General features: G+C 40.0%; 1 protein-coding gene across 2 annotated transcripts; it reads right to left on the reverse strand.

Annotated features, from left to right (window-relative positions):
• Window positions 1-636: 636 nt before the first annotated feature.
• On the reverse strand, window positions 637-14,990 carry LOC124120948. Of its 2 annotated transcripts, none has more exons than XM_046483865.2 (3): window positions 14,847-14,990; window positions 3,088-3,274; window positions 637-2,685 (listed from the first exon to the last, which is right to left on the reverse strand). In XM_046483865.2, the coding sequence occupies exons 2-3, from the start codon at window positions 3,243-3,245 to the stop codon at window positions 2,010-2,012; spliced, it is 834 nt and encodes a 277-aa protein (XP_046339821.1). In that variant the 5' UTR covers window positions 3,246-3,274; window positions 14,847-14,990; the 3' UTR covers window positions 637-2,009. The 2 variants fall into 2 exon arrangements, with proteins under 2 accessions (XP_046339821.1, XP_048240714.1); XM_048384757.1 differs by lacking the exon at window positions 14,847-14,990 and adding an exon at window positions 5,176-5,241.
• Window positions 14,991-20,480: the final 5,490 nt, after the last annotated feature.

Genomic DNA, 20,480 nt, shown 5'->3' on the forward strand with positions numbered 1-20,480 from the left:
TACACATCCACAACACTGATGGGACCCGGGAGAACATGTAAGGTGCCGGCATCACACCTGTACACATCCACAACACTGATGGGGCCCGGGAGAACATGTAAGGTGCCGGCATCACACCTGTACACATCCACAACACTGATGGGGCCCGGGAGAACATGTAAGGTGCCGGCATCACACCTGTACACATCCACAACACTGATGGGGCACGGGAGCGGGAGAACATGTAAGGTGCCGGCATCACACCTGTACACATCCACAACACTGATGGGACCCGGGAGCGGGAGAACATGTAAGGTGCCGGCATCACACCTGTACACATCCACAACACTGATGGGGCCCGGGAGCGGGAGAACATGTAAGGTGCCGGCATCACACCTGTACAGGAATTCGAACCTAGATCTGCGGTTCCTGGCACAGGCAAGGTGTGCAACTCTGCAGAACAAACCGAGGCACATTAACAACTACTGCTTACCAGGGAAACATTCCTATCCTTGTGACGACCACGAAGGGTTCACTTGTGAGATTCAGTGTTGTTTCTACAATAAAATGTGTTTCAATACACGCATTTACATCGGCATTTAAAATATGCGCCCAATTTCTGATTGCTTTTATGAAATGTGACAAAACCAATTTTTTACAAATCTTCACAAATTTATTTCAAAAGCTTTCATGATGAAATATAGACATGTTATAAAACAAAGTGATATATTTACAAAAAATCAGCATGTACAATATCACACATGATTTATTTTGAGTACATACATGCGCACTAGCAGCGAATTAAATAAAGCACGTCTCGACAGCAGTTACAGGCGCTCATATCAAGTAAGTATAGAAGTCCACCCCTGTGTATGGGAATGTGCTGTAAGGTCCAGATAAAAACAATGATCATTACACCGATGTTTGTTCCTATTGTCGTTAGGGATGCGCTGAGCATTCTGATAACTGGGTGCTCGTCTCTACATTCATGTCCTTTGGCCCAATCCTGCAACACTCGGGGACTTCTGTAACCTGTCATCATCACCAATAGCACGAATCACGAATGTTGGTGTGACTTCTCTTTTCAAGTCAAGTGGTGACTTGTGTCAGACTTGGATCAAGACGTGTCCTTAGGTTTAATGTCCGGGAAATGTCCCTGTTACGTCACAACACAAGAATAATCCCGGAAATACATAAAAACAACCTGTCTGAGAACGGATCTACCAAATCACCAAGTTACGTGAAGCCCAATCCAACACAAATGTCTACCTCATCAAACTGAACGTATTTCTGTTTTCCTTACATGATTACAACCATATGACGGACACATTAAATGCCATGCATATATTGTATTCCATATGCAGTGCTCTCTCATAGAGATGAAAGACATTGTATTGATCAGTTATTAAAAGCACTCTTCAAGATGGGCAACGAATATCGTACGCAATTCCCTAAATATATACAAATCATTGCTGGAGTTAAACACGATCCTTACCACCCTACGCATGAACCTTCTATTATCTCCCCTTACATTTTGACTTGGAAACTGGCGTCTAGGGTATATTAAAAGGGCTATTCGATCTATCTGATTAGTTACATTGTTACATGAACCAAACCCAGTAGTACTACGTATACGGTGGGGGTATTCTTGACCTTGTATATGGACTAAGAGTATAGTTATCGCCATGCCATTCCCTTATGGCTCTTCATTCCAAATGTGCATGGGCTTGGACATCCGCCAATACATTTAATATGGCACAATTTGATTACGTTGAGTCGGTACCAAGTATTTGAATTTGTGTAGACGTTCTTCCTATTTTCGAGACGTTGCAAATTTAAAGGAGTTAAATATGTTACGTAAACAGTTTGGCAACGTCAACAGCCGATCTTTTCCATGGTAATTTAATATGGCACAATTTGATTACGTTGAGTCTGTACCGAATATTTGAATTTGTGCAGATGTTCTTCCTATTTCGGAGACGTTCCATGCGTTACGAAGCCATCTTGACAACGTGAACAAACGTTTTGTTCTAGGGTAGTTTCTCAGACTCGACCTTCACGTGCTGCTCCTGCCACGTGATGCTTTTGCACGTGCCAGAAACTCGGATGACCATACTCCGTCCGCCATCTTCGAATGTAACCATCTCGCACTTCTCCGGCAGACGACCCCGGAATGGTGCCTCGAGGTTTAAAATGCTCCCAACAGAGAGAATGTTATCATCCTTATCTTTGATAACGTATGGCAGACGCCGTCTGTTGGTCTCCTTGTTCTCGTTGTAACTCATTTTGTTGACGACGGTAAAGTCCGAAAGAGTTTTCTTTTCCACAATCTTCATCTCGGCCTTGGTTTTCTGCCCTATGTTGACACTGATGTCGGAATTGATACTCCACTGGAGTCGAGTTTCGAACGTTTTGCTGTTGCTTTTCTCCATTGTGACCTCTTCGTGGACGCCAGCGCCGATTTTCAAATAATCCGGGATCCCAATTTCAATGCTTGCCTCTTTTCCCATAGTGTAGCTCTCCATGAACTCAAAGGTAGCAGACGACACAGTTTCCCGCTCAGCGCCGAAACTGAACTTCTGTTCTTCGCCTGTGTTGTTCTCGTAATGAGCGAAGTGCATGCAGACTGGCTCCTCGGGTTCTTTGTCGATGTCCTGAGCTCGGTCGTGCCACTCAGTGGAGCTGGCCTTCTGAAGGTATTCCCATCTGAAACACAGAGGCCCTTTTCTGTCAAGAATAACCCGAAAATATCGAAGACGAATACGATGAACCTATAGGACGTTGTGTCTATACCATGTCGACTGTGTTCACATATCCCTCATACATATGTTTGGTCTATTCGAGACATAACGTTACCAAGATATAGAACATAAGCGATGCATCTTCCATGAGTAAAATGTGTGAATCCCTTTGTCCACATATCTCTTGAAATGGCTGTAATATTGCCAAAAGCGAATGAAAACCAAAGTCTACTCACTCATAACCCCAACAGTTATGGCGTCTTGTTCAATCCAACATTATGAAAGTCGGACACATTATATCATTCATTCTTTAATTGTGATGTGACATCCATTCTCCACCAGACGATGGTTAGTTCGTGTCCTGTACCTGATTTCCACCTTGCACTTGTTCCTCCGTGTCATCATGGCCTTGAGTTTCCCCACATCCTCCGGGTACAGCTTGTTCCAGATGTAGTCCGAGAACACCTGAGTCAGGTCCAGGCGGGTCAGGTCCAGGGTCCGCTTCTTTGTACAACAGGCACCCATCTTACAGTGGACAACGGTCACGGGGGACACTGGAACACAAGGATGAAAACAATGAAAACATGGACCTGTAAATTCACCCTGAAGAGTTAGTGGATGAAGTTGAATGCTCTTGTAGACATATGTCAGCGAACAGATCTGTGTGTCGGAGCCTGGAGCAGGTGAACCAGGGGTGGCTCCACGTGACAAACTAAACCTGCTGAAAGCAATTAAACGTTGAACGTTAACACCTGCCAGTCAATATAACTACACAGTTATCCGCTTCATGCGACACACATTGGTTACTGGGGAGTGGAACACGGTACCACATGTCGGGTAACGTCAGCAATAATTAAATGAAACTTCTTCATCCAACCATGTGATTTTATGATAATTCGATATTTGAGTCATAAATATACCTTCACGGCAACAGTAAGCTGGGTAACTTCAAAATTAGGTAGGATTACACTGGCGGGTCTATTTTGACAGAAAGCTTCCATGTCCACTTGTTGCTAGCAAAATATGTTTTACTTAAACTCATCTGTCTGTAGCAAGCTACCAAAGTGAAGATAAGATACAGTCGCCAAAATTAGTAAATCAATTGTTGTTGCAGTATATAGCGGAGTGACCTTTCCTTTCCGATAATGTACCTCTATTTTTCAAGGAAACGCAACTAAATATCGCGTCTTACGATATTATGCGTATTTCGCACACGCATAGTAAGATGATGATGATGATGATGATGATTTGGAGATGACATTATGCGTGTTTCGCACACGGTATCAATAATATTGTTTTGGGGATATAAATATACTCCACGTGATGACCTGCCAATTTCTCATTGGACAAGAGCTTTGAACTGTGATGGAGGCGGAGTCTTCGGGCTACTGAAGCGGGACCCAACGCCGCTGATCGGGATCGAGATCTTCGTCTGATCTTATCAAGTAATTGATGCTGTTTATGTTAGTGATGTTTAAGGCAGTGCGGATGAAGATGTTAAGAGTATAATCCGCTGAACAAACATTCTGTTGAAAAGAACCAATAATTAACTTATTTGATGATTGTAACAGCTGCGTCTGAAATGTAAATAATAATGGCAACATATGTTAATATTACATGTTAGACTTTATACTCCAAGCATGTAACAATCAATATACACAGCCATTGTTAGCATAGATGTACATTACCGGCTAAACAGCGCACAGTTTGTAGGTTTGTAAAAATAATAATCTCTCTTTGTGACATGTTTTTGTTAAAATAAAATGTTAGTTACATATTTTCTATTAATGCACCGTGATTTGTTCCCCTTTAATCATATACTGATGATTTTATGGCAACGAAGCAATTCTTTAAGTCTTTGAAAGGCATTTAACATAATATTGTTTGAAGGTTTTTAGCTTTAACATAAATAAGCTCCAACAATCTGAATAAATTGAAAGTCTTGTTTTCATTCTGACAAAGTATTTGTTATGCAAATAGAATAATTGGAAAATAAAAACGTATAAATCAACCAGATTTTGCGGCCCTTCAGCAAACGTGCACGCTACCGTTGAACTGAAAAATCGCCCGCCTTGTGAATTTTATGACCGCTTCTTTAACCGTACCATGTCACGCCCACGAGAAATTACCTAAACCCGAAAGAGCATGTTCTGTGACAAAGACACAGATTTTAATTCCCGTGATTAACGATGCCTTTGTTGAATGCTTTGCCCGCGTAATCTGACATTAATAAAGCAGGTAAACAAGATGTTACGGACAAAACTACTTCTAACGAACAAACATAATTCAGAAAACGCTTCAAACATGAAGCTTTTAAGAACAACATTAAAATATGTAGCATAAAAAAATCAAAATCTACTGAAAAATAAATGTTTGTTATATTTATAAAAAAACCCACCAAAATAAAGACCATCTAGGAATTATTTTCCTTATTGATGATTTTAAATACACTCACCTACAAATTCTTATTATAAACGAGCAGATCACCAGCACTTCGGATATACTTGTTCAGATCAGAACCGGAGAAAATATGTTTCTACACCCGTATAAAATTTACTTATATATGGTCAACTTTTGACACGCACGCATTGACAGGTAAATATTAATGATATATGTACTCAAAATTGAATAGACTTCATAACCCGAATGCAAACAATCATTGTCGGGGGATTTGTGGGGATTAGCGCGGATTAAGATAATCAAGCTGTCTTCTCAGTAATACTAACACATTGTGTCACCTGCTTTCTATTGTGTTAAGCAATACTTCCTACAGCTCGTGGCACTTCCTCGTGAGTTGTTACGTAACTAGTGGTCTGTTTCAACATGTCAATCATATGTACATTTCGGTTGTCGACATGATGGCGGAAAATAACTCACGCCTTGTTTTTAACTGCCACATAAAATATTGCTAGAAGTTGACTTTTAAAGGTTATATAAATAATAGAAACAATAGTGGTGGAATAATGTGAAATTGTTTGATAGTTTCTGTAAATTTGTTTCTTGAAATATAAAATTGGCGGAAATGTTTTTTTATCACGCCGTGTATATTTGTGTAGTCACATATTTTAGTAACGTTGTGCGAGGAGGTTAGATGGGAGGGGGGCCGTGTTTCTAGGACTTCGGAACTGTCCCACACTGAAGCACCTGTAGCATATGTGTTGTCGCTTTTGGCAAGTGACTTTGTTCGAAACACGCCTCTGTTCAGTCAGCAGTGAATGGGTACCCGGTAGGGGGAGAAGGTAATGTGACTATTAACCTTATAAGAGCGTATACTTGCTTAATCATATTGTATATATTTGTGTTATCTAACAGTGTATGTTTGTGATATGTAAGCAATTCTTTACGGACACTGAATGTATCAAACTTATATCTATAAAAAAAACACGATAATACAGTAGTGTTCCATTGGTATCACATTACTTTAAGCGAGTGCACTAACGGTGATAGCAATTTGGGCAAGATTATTAATTTGGTGACACTCACAATCGTTTAATTTATGCAAACATTTGAAATTATCTTTCATATGCAGGGTTTAAAAAAAAAGGGAAACCACCATTTACCCAAGTTGGCGTTTCTTTTTTTAAAAAATTGTTATGGCGAGGTATATCACTGTACCGAACTGCTGCATGTACTATTGTCGAGAAAATTTATATCACACAAATGGATCTATATCTGATGCATATTGATCATTGTAGCTGTATGATGGCGGTCTGTAAATAATCGAGTCGGGGCCAGACAATCCAGTGATTGACATCATGAGCATCGATATACGCAATTGGGATACGATGACATGCATCAACCAAGTCAGCGAGCCTGACCACCCGATCCCGTTAGTCGCCTTTTACGACAAGCATAGTTGCCTTTTAGGGCAAGCATGGGTTGCTGAAGACCTATTCTACCCCGGATCTGCACGGGTCACCGATATCTACCCGTACATTTACATACACACACAACACTAAGTGAGTTCGAAAATTCGCATTCAGTAATATGCAATCGCCTGTTTGCCAAATATGGACATGATTAATTATTCATTCCCCTAAACTGTACACAAAAGCATGAACTATTCCCGCTATGAATAATGCACACCACCCATCGGCCCTGTGCCGTTATTTCTTTTATGTTTCGAGCAGCGTTAATTCAAGTGTTCAACCATCTGTACTACTGTTTAAACAAATGTAAAGTGCCGTTATCAAATATTTACCCTCCCATGTAATTTTATGTTTATGTTTTGGGCTGGTGGTGTTTTCCCTAGCTTGTCACCTGTGTTTATCGCGGCCTCGTGACGACTGACGACCAAGAGATATCTCTATTATAAGAAAAAGTTTTTTTTCACGTGCACATTGACTTGATTAACTTACAGGATAAATACTCCGTTTAGTCTTAAACGCATCTGTATGGAATCCTAGAAGGGACATTGTCGTCTTGTCATCCTCACATGGCCCAAATGGCTAAAATGTAGCGTTTGTCGCGGTTTGGTAGATTTTGGCACTTTTTCCATGTTTTTGTAAGGGCGACAACGTAACAATGCGACTATGTCCCTTCTAGATCTCCATACATCTGTTGTCCCTTCTAGATCTCCATACATCTGTTGTCCCTTCTAGATCTCCATACATCTGTTACCAGAATAACGTAGTGAACACGTAGACCTGAATCAAATTAATAAAAGAAATTATTCAAAATATTTCAAATGAAAATGTATTGCAGATAATTTATAACGTTTCGATTTTCGTTTGTTTGTTTGTTTAAACAAATAATTCCTTCGTTTATGCTCCGTGCTGATTCAGTAGTAGACGAGACACCTAATACCTCCTATTTGTTGTGAGATCCGACTTAAATGTGGATCCTGTGTATTAGTGAGTGAGTGAGTTAAGATTTACAGTCACATCGGCAGTATTTCAGCAATATCGTGACTACAACAATTTAAACATACATATCCTGTGTATTATTATGGATGAGCGTTTGCCATCCACTCACTATTTCTAATTCATAGCACATCTGCCATACTGAAGCCGATTGTTGTAAGGTCAGACGCGCAGGTGGAAACGGGTGAGATATAAATCTACCTGTAATCAATTACAAGTGAGCTGTCACCCGCTGTCTGTCAACCACCCGTCCGAACCTCGTTATCGATATTTCACGTGCCACGTGCGCGCGTGCCGCGTCAATACACAGCCAGGTGTTGCAGGGCGCGACTGTACAGCCTCAATAAGGGGCAATTGTCATCATTTTCACGAACCAAGGTGAATCCTAAATCCCTCAAAGCCATATTGATTCAGTCTTTCACGACACAGACAGTGTATTTGCTCTCCTCAATTATTTCAGCAAGAAACGAGAGCATCAGATATGTTGATCGTTCGCATGTGTCGCTATCGGATTGTTTTGTCTCTACACATTAAATACGCATATGGCACCCGTAAAATGTTAACTATATTCATATATTTTCTACTGCAACTACTACTACTACTACTACTACTACTACTACTACTACTACTACTACTACTACTACGACAACGACAACTACAACTACTACTACTACTACTACTACTACTACTACTACTACTACAACTACTACTACTACTACTACTACTACTACTACTACTACTATACGCCAACGCCGTTTAAATGGAATATTACTGAGCCCTGCATTAAATACAAAAAGAACAAACCTAGAAGACAAACAACTACCTATACTACTAATATATTCATTCCACTCAGTGTAATTAATGAAACTAAATATAACTACATTTGTCAAATACGGAGTGTGACACAACTTATCAGGTACAGACTGTACCTGGGGCGACAGCGGTTGACAACATGTAGCTTACAAAACATATGCGACAATTGACAGGGCCTGTGGTAAGCTGTGAATGGATGTGAATATAGACTCCCTGGACTGAGCGATGTCTGTATAGACGACGATGTTAAAAACACTCATTCACTGAGTGTGAACATAAACTTCATAATCATTGTTTATGTTGTCGCGAACCAGACTGTAAGACAGTACAAATGACGGCGAATTTGTTTCAACAAAATGCAGGAAGTGTAACCCTAAACACAGGTTAAAGGTTAGATAATCTGATTTTTTTTTTATCTCATTGAATGTTTCGGCTGGTTATCTCTGGACGTTCTCGAGCTAGTGATATTTTTTTCTGTTTTTAAATGTAACCATTACTGAGAGTGTCAAAATAAACGGTTACTTTTTTGTGGCAATTGGTTATAATGTCAAAACATGAAAGTCCAAAAGCAATGTACACGAGGTAAATAGTCAATGTGTTTTGCCGCTTACGAAAATCAAGGATGCCAATTTTACTTCAAACTCTTAACTTGCCATCTAAAACAAGAATATAAAATGTCAATGCAAGAGAAAAACCAGTCTGGATTATCCGCCATTTGGCGTAAATAACTTCAACACATTTATAAAATAGAATTTATCATCCTAGATATAACAAAGAAAGTATTAATGAAACATTTTCCCGTTTTCGTTGGAGCGAATCCTAAACTCAAACGAAGAGACAGACATGCACAAACGCGATGTATTTATTGACACGGCTCCTGTTTCTGAAAGATGCTCCATTACCCGCAGTTAACCTGCCATGCTGTATATATACAAGCCCGTTAACACATCATGCGGGTTCTGTGAAGGTTTATGTTGAGGGCTCATCGGAGAGACCCTCCCTTGCACGTAATTACTGGAATGTGATGAATCCTCGGCCACCAAGCGAGAATGTGACCCAGGGTTAATGAGTCACGTGACGTGTAGCTTCAGGGCGGTGTTGTGTCTGCGCATGTTTCGTCGTGTTCGGTTTATATATTCATGTATGATAAGTTTGATCATTATTTGAAAATGTTGACATCAAGCATTGTTTGCAGTGCCCGAAGGAAAGATCTTATGCGATATTGACTAACTCCCATCAAAACAACTATTTTAGAATTCGTTCCATGTAAGAAATTAAAATCCTCTGTGTGACGAAAGAAGGATCTATTTCCAAGCCGCACAATCGCTCCAGGATCGCAGTCTTGATGTGGCGTAAAACAATATTCACTCACTCTCGTGATTTCAAGGTAAACCAATCTCATTAAAATCAGATCTTAGTAGTCGCTACCGCTAAACAAAGCGGTAGCAAGAACTAAGATCTGATTTTAATGAGATTGAAGGTAAACATATCGCACACGACTGACTGGAACGTACACTCCAGAACATGTGTCGTACTTCATGACATTACGCCAGAAACGTCAAATTACAATAAACACTTATGATTTTACTTACTGAAATCTACAAGTGTCGTTGGATCACGTTCTGCTTATCTAATAACCTTGACGTCACGTGGAGGGTTTCAAACTGACATCACTCTACATATAGATATACACGTCATTGATAACTTATGCTAAGATACCATTTACATGACCTATAACTGTATCACTCTGTGGAGGTCTTACTGAAGCATGCGAATACCCGATATGCATATGTTTCAAATAATATTTCAGAAGAATTATACCTTGTCATTTATCTTGGAGGCAAGCTGGCTGTAACATTTACCTGCTTTATAAAAAAAGAACCCTTGATGGCGTACTTGACGGTAACGTTTTTTTCTGCGAAATTCTATTTAAATATCATAAAAGTTAAATCTAGTGCATTTGTAATATACAACACATATTACAAAATTACATATTCATATAACAAATTGTATTTGGGATAACACTTTCTTAGTAAAGGAGAGATTCTCGTCCTTTTCTTAGTTGAGTGTTATCCCAGATATAACGTTTGTTACATTTGACCACTTTCTAAATGGCATTGTGTACTCATACATATTCATAATTGAAATACAAATTCTGTTAACGTGCTGCGGTATCTTGGATGGCTATTCATCTTATTGTCGCTTCTTCAGTATTTTTACCTGTCAATTATCTTGAATGATTTTAATTCGTTTTCTTTTCCATTTCAGTTCACAAATACCATTTTTATATGCATTGACAATCACAATCTCAATCTCAGTGACAAGAGAAACAAAGGCAAATTTAAAACCTGGTTTCCTTAGAGTACGTAGTTACATACGCTAAAGCAGTAATGTTTTTAGTTGTAAAACACCTTGTACAATTGACTACAGAAACACAATGAGCGCTTGACCGGCCAAGCAGAGTAGTGCTTTCTGTAACCAGCTGTTTCCTGCCTAGCCAAGACACAGTTGAACCCGCGGGGAGGATTTCCTGCCTCTATGTCCTCGCTATGAGCTCATGTTCATGAGGCAAAGATCATTAGCAGCACGCCTGGTTCACCCAAGAAGGCCAAGTATATATATAATAAAACAGCCACACAACCGCACATTACCACACAAAAGGCATTTTTTCTGGTTTTTTTACCTGCTTATCAAGCTAAATTGTGATAGTGAAGCAACATTGTTACACCAAAAACCCAAACATTTAATACCTATACACACTATTTCCATGTACCCCTGCTATTATAACGTTAGGTCTCTCTCTCTCTCTCTCTCTCTCTCTCTCTCTCTCTCTCTCTCTCTCTCTCTAGCAACCCATGCTTGCCATTAAAGGCGACTATGCTTGTCGTAAGAGGCGACTAACGGGATCGGGTGGTCAGGCTCACTGAATGGTTGAAATTCTTTTAATCACTTGAAAATATACGTTTCTTTTATCGTGACAGCGATATCCGTCACTAATAAAAGAACGATATAATCGCTTCACTGAAACCATTGGTATGAACTGACAGTTCAGAGTTCGCGTTTGACAAAGTTGATACTACAGCGAAACACACAGCTTTGCACTTAACCACCAGTCCGTTATTATATATCACAGTCGCCGAGTAAGTATTAACTGTTTCACAAAGCCATGTCTTTTGTCGCCTTGTCCACGCCACAACGCCCTGAATAAACTCAATTAACGGACCTGGGGCCGATCATTCCCAATGTTATGTCGGTGATGGATTCCAGAATGTTTGTCATTCAGAGGACTTACTCCTCGCATGACTGTACTAATTTCCTAATGTACTTTTGTTCGAGTTGAGCGCTGAAGTGTTTTGTTTACATTCTCGTGTTAATTCTCACTTCGATACTAAATGTAGAGTTTCTTTGTCATATTTCATTTAACCCTGCAGTCGCGCCTTTGCTGCTAACAGCATTGAAGAACTCGACAGATTTACCGTTACTTATAGGTACAGGTGAACACACAGGCGGGTAGCATACACGATGTACTCCTATATACTGCACACTATCTATCCATACCATTCAGATGACAGCAGTTTCTCCCTCATATCACACAGTTTTAAATCGATATCCTACAAGAAAATAGAAATGCCTATTAGGGATACATACGTTTAGTAATTATGCAAAACACATACTTCCATTGAATCAATTAAATTCCATTACACGAATCACGTAGTTTGTTCTTGAATGTAAAACAATGATCTGAATTGTTAAATAACATCAAACACTTCATCGAAAAAGAACATTATTAATTAAATGAGAACTAAACAAGCATGTGTGTTTACATGATCAGCACCCTTCTTCTATATAATCGTGAACTGCAGCACAGAACGATTCAAGAGCTAAACATGACACCCTAATAGAACACCCTATAGATCGATGAATGGCATTTCAATGTAGTTTGTCAGCAACCCATTCTTGCCGTAAAAGTCGAGTATGCTTGTCGTAAGAGGCGACTGACGGGGTCGGGTGGTCAGGCTCGCTGACTTGGTTGATGCATGTCATCGTATCCCAATTGCATGGATTGATGCTCATGATGTCAATCACTGGATTGTCTGGTTCAGACTCGATTATTTATAGACCGCCGTCATTTTGCTGGAATATTGCTGAGTGCGGCGTTAAACAAGAAACAAACAAATAACGCTAAGTGTGGTTAGCTCAGTTCACAACAGTGGAAATGACCAGTACGTTTATACTGACACTGATCAGCAAGCAACGGTATATCGGGGAAAAAACCGTTTTATTACATATTTTAACCAAAAAAACCACAGGAATATATTTTCTAAAATATATAGTCACACTGTTCAGAAACACCGTGGTTGTGTACCTGGACAGAAGGGTTGACATGGATGAGAGCCTTCTTGTCTCTCGGTGGCTGTATCATTGATAGATACGGTCGGGCCTCTGGCTGCTCGGCTATTACCGTGAAACAGAACAGGCCAGATGTTGCAGATCCATGTACCCAGACTAGCCTGGAGGAAGCATGATGGAAACCCCGGTCGGAGGGAGGGGTGTGTTTGTGTCTGTGTCTGTGTATATAGTAGTTGTAGTAACTGTAGTATCGAACAGCTGGAGTACAATTACATTACAGTAGTAGTAGTAGTAGTAGTAGTAGTAGTAGTAGTAGTGAGGAGGTACAATCAAAGTCTATCTAAATCTATAGTAGTTGTAGTAACTGTAGTATCGAACAGTTGGAGTACAATTACAGTAGTAGTAGTAGTAGTAGTAGTAGTAGTAGAAGATGGATGAGGTACAATCAAAGTCAACATAGCGTATTTGTATAAAGGCTTCCGGTCCATATATAAAAAATAAGTATGAATAAACTAAAAACAAGAAAGTTGTAGTTTTGTTTCTAGAAACAGTAAATTAAAAGCAGATGTGTTCTCAGAGGTTAATAGATTCAGCAGAATACACCCATGTAGCTTGTATCATTACGAGTTTGAAATATGATACATTACCGTTATGAAGTTAAATAAATATCAGATAAAGCAGGGTTTGTTTGTACAGTATGAGGACGTATCGGAGTGGTCGGGGATGTGGACAAGGAAGAGGTGGAGAGGGCGAGGGAGAGGGGGCGGGGAGGGGGGGGGGGGGGGGGGGGGGGGGGGACTGTGAAAGTAGAGAGTAACACCAGACCCCAGTCGCGTGCCAGCCCCTGTGCCCGACAGGGGGTCTTGTTTCCCATTCAGACAACATAAACACGCGGATGTAGGGGGAGATGTAGAGATAGGGGAACATCTTGAGGCTGATTGTTTTAACTGACATTCCGACAGCTCATACACGACGGAAGAGCCTCTCTATTAGCAGCAAACCTCAAACATGGCGACTGGGGATTGGCAACAAAGTTTTACATGTACTTCAACAAAACAGTAGCATCTTTTAAAGAAAATGTTGTTGAAAATATTCGCACAAATGTACACCAGTCACGAATCGTAAACTTGAAACACAATGACCATGAAAATAAATAGTTTTGAACAGTAAATACCTGATATTATGTCGAGAGTGTTAGTACGATGTGGCAGTTCGTGCAGCCACTGTTTACGAATTGTTGTCGGTATTCCTATAGGAAACACAAGCTCTGTGTGGATTTATTGAATCGTAACAAATATTAGCCTAAGTTTCCTGTGCAATTTGCTAAATGAATCACACGAACAAAGCCTTGTATTAGCGATGTGGGCCGTGCAAATATTTCTACTTTCAAATTGTAAATAAAATGTACACGGAAATGATGTTAATAACGATAGGTTATAAACCCCCGGTAGAAATGCTTGGGAGAACGCGACATATATACGTACATGGTATTAATTAATATCACGGCATATGAGATCGGGATCATGCGTCTATTTCCCCCGTCGGATATTGTATGGCATGGAAACAATGCATTTTAACCTCCAGCTCATGAAATAGGTTTAGTAAACGACACATTATATGTAAATATTATCAACAGGGCAGTGTAACGGTACCCTGCCCGACACAATCAACGCTGATGACGCATGTTGTTCATCAGATGTTTATAGATTCGGAATGTATGAACATATATTTTCGTTTCTGTTTCGGAACAATTGAACGCAAAATGTATGCCACCTATAGTCCTGTATCAAGGAAATGCTGAAATTGGGCTTACCCTGGGCGAAACTACCACAGTAAGTTGATAATCGATGGGTGTTGTCGGGTGATAACGGATACTATTTCTATGGGTATAGATCGACCTGTAATATAAATAGCCACACCTGCCCTCTTGGCGATGAGGAAAATTGATTTTATCATTCATAACGAAAATATTGCACGTGACATGTTGAAAAATGTGTATTCAAGATAAATAAAATGGAGAGACTTGATCCGACATTTTGTTTTAGGAAATATTTTTGGTACTAGAATGTTGAAACAAACGAAATAATCCATTCGTACCTACCTGTAAACTAGGAAATCCGTTTTGTTGAGTAAGGAAAATTATGAAGAATGTGCTGAAATCGTGGCTAGTTAATGTTATCCAGTGTAGACGATAGGAACACAGACAAAGATGACTGTCGGGTTGTGCTTTATGATAATGCTCAACGCTGCTTGTCGGTGATTGGTTGCGTCCGTCACGTGGTACTGTATAATTGATATTATTCTGCAATGTGTTCCCCGAAAGCTGTGTAGATTTCACCTCTCGGCTCAACAGCTGATCAGTCAATTCTTGACATGCACAAGTTTCACGTGCTTAATTTCTTGCATAGCTCGCGGTTCATTTACGCCTCAAATTGAGTCATTAGCAGAGCGGTTTCTGGAAACTGTAATTTATCTATGTACCCACTTAATGCACACGCGTGTGTACTAATAAAATCATAAACATATGTGTCGAACGCTGGGAGCTATTGCGTGAAACAGTTAGAACCACACACGTTGTGTAAAACTTCCCTTTTTATACGTACTTAACAGACACAATCACCGGATAGGCTAATTGCAATGGAGAGATTGAAGGATGTAAGCCTTTCTGGCCACTGGAAAAGTCAAAGTTTAATTTTGAAAATAGACTTTAAAAATATATCTATTTAAAGTCATGTTTAAAATATGTTTATATGTCTGACAACTTGCACTTTTTCTTTCTTACACTTGGAAGACAGATTTTTGAATTTATGACATTATCAAATACCGAAGAAGTGTTAAACTGCGTGAATAATTGCAAATATGTCAAACGTCAAGAGAAACTGTTAGCACAATATGTTTTTACTGTCAAGTACCTACAATACCCCTTTGAGGCAACATTTAGACGAACCACTACATTTGATGAGGTGAGAAGTCTTGAGCATGTGCGCGTTTAAAAGAACCACCACTTATTATCATTCACATAATCTGAGGCCCACGTGCACAAAGCGATCTTAGTGCTGTCCCTATTGTCACTCTCATACTGAACGTACAATAGTGGCAGAGCTGCGATCACTCTGTTAACATGGGCATTCGTGTGTAACCTTTTATGTGCGATTATTGATAATCTCTTAAATTATGCAGAATTATGGACTTAAAATGGGTCCCTATCATACATCGTCATTTTATAAGAGGAACTTACCTGTTATTAGTTAAAGGGTGTTAAGGGAATTTGAGAACACATTCGGGGAGATCGGGTTCAAGTGAAAACATGTATTTGTATCTGGTCATTAAGCTTTCCTAGCATGTCTATCTTACAGTTTTTGAGTTGCTAGCCTGTGTTAATAATTCAGTTTTATGATGACATGTCCATATAAAAAAAACAACTAATTTTTCAGAGTGATATTTATAATTAGAAACAGCCAGTTCGTAAACAACCAAATGCATGTTAATTCAATGGACTGCTGCAAGTCCCCCTACCGATAAAGATTTATGGCTGTAACTAAAGCCGTTAGAGTTATCTACCTTGGCAATGCTGTCTCGAAGCGGCCCGTGTACTCCGTTTGTCCCTGCAAGGGGCGGACAGGTCGCGTCGACAAAGTGTGAAAATGTACTTGGTATTTATTGTGAACTGTAGCAAACAATTCCAATGTGCCCTGATTCGTGTTCAAGGTGAGCTGTGATGTGACAGTAAGGATTAACTGTAATGGCATTAACTTGTTGATGGCAAACTGTGAATTGTTTTATTTGTCTATAGTGAACAGAAAATTGTTTGATGTGTTGAAAGTGAGCTGTGGGTTTGTCTAGTCTCGTTACGCAGATTACAGGATTTTGACTCTCCCCAAACGGGTGAAACCCATTTTAGGCATCTCTCGCAATTTTAGTGTTGGAATATTGCAGTATGACAAGATTCTTCTTCTTTTATTGTTTACACACGTTCTATTTACATATCCGAACCCGAGTGTTTGCTTTGCAGGTGAATTTGTTAAAATATAGGACATCGAGACATCTTCGTGGACTACTGTAAGTTGGACTATTTTAACAAACAACCACCAGATCTTTATGACATTCGTCGTTCACCGTATTGATTGAAACAATGGCACCGTAGACAGTCTGATTCCATGTTTGACCGAATAAGAAACGGGTTCACTTGAGCAATCTGTATCCAAGAGCTTTCCATGTCTCACAGCGTGATTATGAAACGTGATTATAAAAGCATAGCGAAATGCGGGTCCTTGGACCACCCGTAACTAAACGCGACAATGTCCCTTCTACGATTCCATACAATACGTCATCGACAGGGGTTGATTGCTCGGTCCGCGTCATCGGGTTACGTGAGTGAGTATGTGAGTTGTGTTTAACGCCGCTTTTAACAGTGTTCCAGTTATATCACGGCGTGTCAGCTTAAAGTGGGAGGAAAGCCCGAGGTAATGCAGGTTTCAGACGTTTACCACTTCGGTGAAACCCACGAGCACGGGTATGGTGCTGACAAACCTAGAAACATAATCGGGGCGAACCGGGATTCGAACCCACAATCATAGGTTTCTGGCGTGCCCAAGGGACGCAACTCTGCACAGCGAATCGCGGCGCCTTAGACAACTGGGCCACCCGTGCCCCTCAGAATATGTTAAGGGGTGACCAATGGGAGCATTTGTAATAGTGTTATGACGGTAACGCGAGTGATTGACATCATGAGCAGCGATTCACGCAATTGGGATACGATGACATGCATCAACTAAGTCAGCGAGCCTGACCACCCGATCCCGTTAGTCGCGTAGAAGTGTCGTTCTGTATGTATACACAGAGGCCATATATGGTCTCTGGAATACTTGACCTGCGAAATAGCACGTATTCCATAAGGAGGAGCTGGTGCAACCTCATACCCAACTCCCACTACGTCGGCTCTCACTGACACCGACATCTACATCTGTAGGGACCTCATTCCATGCTGTACAGCGTATAGTTATTACATATGTAAAACACCAATGTACATTCAAGTTGCATTCTCAGTATGGAGACACTTGACTACCATTATGGGGTACTGGGAATACGATTATCTTACCTTTCTCATAATGTAGATTCCCTAGCATTGCTCAACACGGCGACGTATCCCACCATCAGTCGTAAATGTATGGACATATTCTGAAAATTCTTTGTTTCTTCAAAGTTGATGGATTTTGCATCAAGCCGAAAAGAAAAGTGGTAAATCAAAAGTATTTTACATTTCATATGTCGTATTTCGCTACCTTCTTGGAAGTAAAGTTCTGTATGATTACATGGCCTGCGAAATAGCACTCGTTCCGAATGGGGGAGCCTGTGAAAACCCTATACCCAACTCCCACTAAGTCGGCTCTCACTGACACCGACATCGACACCGACACCGACATCGACATCTGTATGTACATGCTGTAAAGCGTATAATTATTACTTATGTAAAAAAAACAATGTACATTCAAGTTGCTTTCTCAGCATGGATACACTTGACTAACATTAATCATGGGGTACTGGGAACTTATCCTGTCTCAACTGCGATCGCTTCGTCCGCAATATGAGCATGCACAAAGAACCATTTGTTAGATCTACAGATTTTCAAAACTTGCACAATCATCACAAATAAAATCCTATTTGAAAGTTACCAACATTTTACTTTGAGAGCAGTGATTATACCAAACGTATGTTATAAAAGTGTTGTGTTTTCAGCCTATCTTAAATCAAGTCCAAATGGAAAGTAAGTTAAACTTTACTTCCAAATCAGGGGATCACGCTAAGCTTATGTTATGTAAGCGTGGTGTTAATGGCCGCTCACACCGAGGCTCCCAGCCATTTGCCCAGCGTCCATAATGACCACATTGTTCGCTGCCTGTGCGCAGAACCTGTTTAAGTATGATGTGGGGTGGATTCTACTTGCTTCAGAGGATTGTTAAGACACAACCCAGTTCCCATTACTCGTTATTATGTGAAACAACACGATGCACGTGTGAATTAGTCTGATAAGAAGTCCGCCCTGCTTATAATCATATGTGTAAGTGTACTACAGACCCTATCATTAGCCAAATACAACATGGCTGAGTGAATGGAGGGGGGTCCGGGCTGCTGGGATAGTCAGTCTAGCAGCTTGTAGATTAGGGTCAGTGGTTTTGTAACAAGTAGGGATCGTTTAGCCGTTCTCGGCGGTTATGTAAGGCGGTGGATGGGGCGTTATAATCAACGGATAATTTACTGCACATTTAAGCTTTGTCGAATACACACTATTGTGTAGATAAGGTATGATGTATACCGTACGTACAGCCCCAGGTTATATATGCATCAATAAATACAGGTAGCGATATGTAACAAGCAGTATTGTGTTGATATTCTTTATTCATTTCGCACTGTAGGTCATCGGCCCCTTGTGCATGTAGAAAGTCAGGCCCACAATGGACATTTAGAAGATTCTAATATTCATGGCATGGAATATATATAATGAGAGGTTTTTCATGGTTTCAACATCACATGATGACAACAAAATGTTAAATTTATGTACTGTAGGCTGGACAAAATATTTTCCGGGAATATACATGTATTTATTTGTGAGATTGTTATGCTTTACAAATTAACAGAAAATGGTATTCGTTTTCGATAGGACCAATGTTACAGAGGCTGCTCACTCTTTGGTCTCGGGTGTCATAAGGTAGACTGGTTAAGCCTGGGACATTCTGATACGTGTATTTGTAACATCTGTAATTCCGGAGAAGACATGCCCTAGTTCTACATGCTAGTATACTGCTGCTTCTGTTAATATTTCGTCTCCTTAAACCGATCTGTAGTTGTTGCATCAATTGGGTTATTACATTTTTCATTGGGTAACCAATATTTTTTCACTCATCTATTCACCACTCTATTGGGTTTTTCACAAAATTAGTGAACATTTTAAGATTTAAAAAAAATGAATAATGTTTTAGATGTATGTAACTGTTCTAAATATATATGCTTGACTCGGAAAGTAAATTAGCTCGAAATTGTGTTTCGGAAATTAACTCCTTTGCACGCAGGCTGAAAAAAGATTCATTGGGTATATACATTGGGTATTATTTTTATAACTTTGAGTTTTACATTTAATGCATGCGTTTCTGTAGGCATGTTAATTGAAAGTAATTGGGTTTTAAATATTTTTTATATTTTTTTTCGGGGATGGGGTGGTTTGGGGCAGGTATTTTACGCAAATACGCTGCTTATCTGTAGCTCTGTGGTGATGGTGATGGTGATGGTGATTGATGGTAGTGGTGGTGATAGGTGGTAGGTGATAGGTGGTAGGTGACGTGTCCGTAGTTTGACAGGTCGTTAGGAACAAAATGTTCCTGAGGACATTTATATAGGTCAAGATAACAGACCATAAAATTACCTACGTTGTCTCATGGGTGAAAGGCAATATAATATGATATCTATCATAGATCCCATGGATGGCCATTTTGGCTGATTCATTGACTACAGCAGAAGTGTTGATAACAAATAGCCGCTGATAGTGTTGTTTTTCAGGCCATCGTTATACACCATGGTCAATATTATACGCTTCCTATCACAAAGCATCTATTTAACAATTCTTGTTGCTCTCTCATGGCATGGTGAGATTTGGTACGTGGAGCGAGTTAAAGGTAAACCGGGAACCGCAAACCGCATGCATTTCAGAAAGTAGAACATATATTTAGTAGACGTTGTAACA

This window comes from Haliotis rufescens, unplaced genomic scaffold (genome assembly GCF_023055435.1).
Source record: "Haliotis rufescens isolate VD_foot unplaced genomic scaffold, xgHalRufe1.0.p SCAF_50, whole genome shotgun sequence".
NCBI lineage: Eukaryota > Metazoa > Mollusca > Gastropoda > Lepetellida > Haliotidae > Haliotis > Haliotis rufescens.

Excerpts from the sequence above, each read along its gene's own strand:
- LOC124120948 (XM_046483865.2), bottom strand. The coding sequence starts at position 3,245 with ATGGGTGCCTGTTGTACAAAGAAGCGGACCCTGGACCTGACCCGCCTG. Across the intron at positions 2,686-3,087 it reads AAGTGCAAGGTGGAAATCAG|ATGGGAATACCTTCAGAAGG; the intron begins GTACAGGACACG and ends TCTGTGTTTCAG.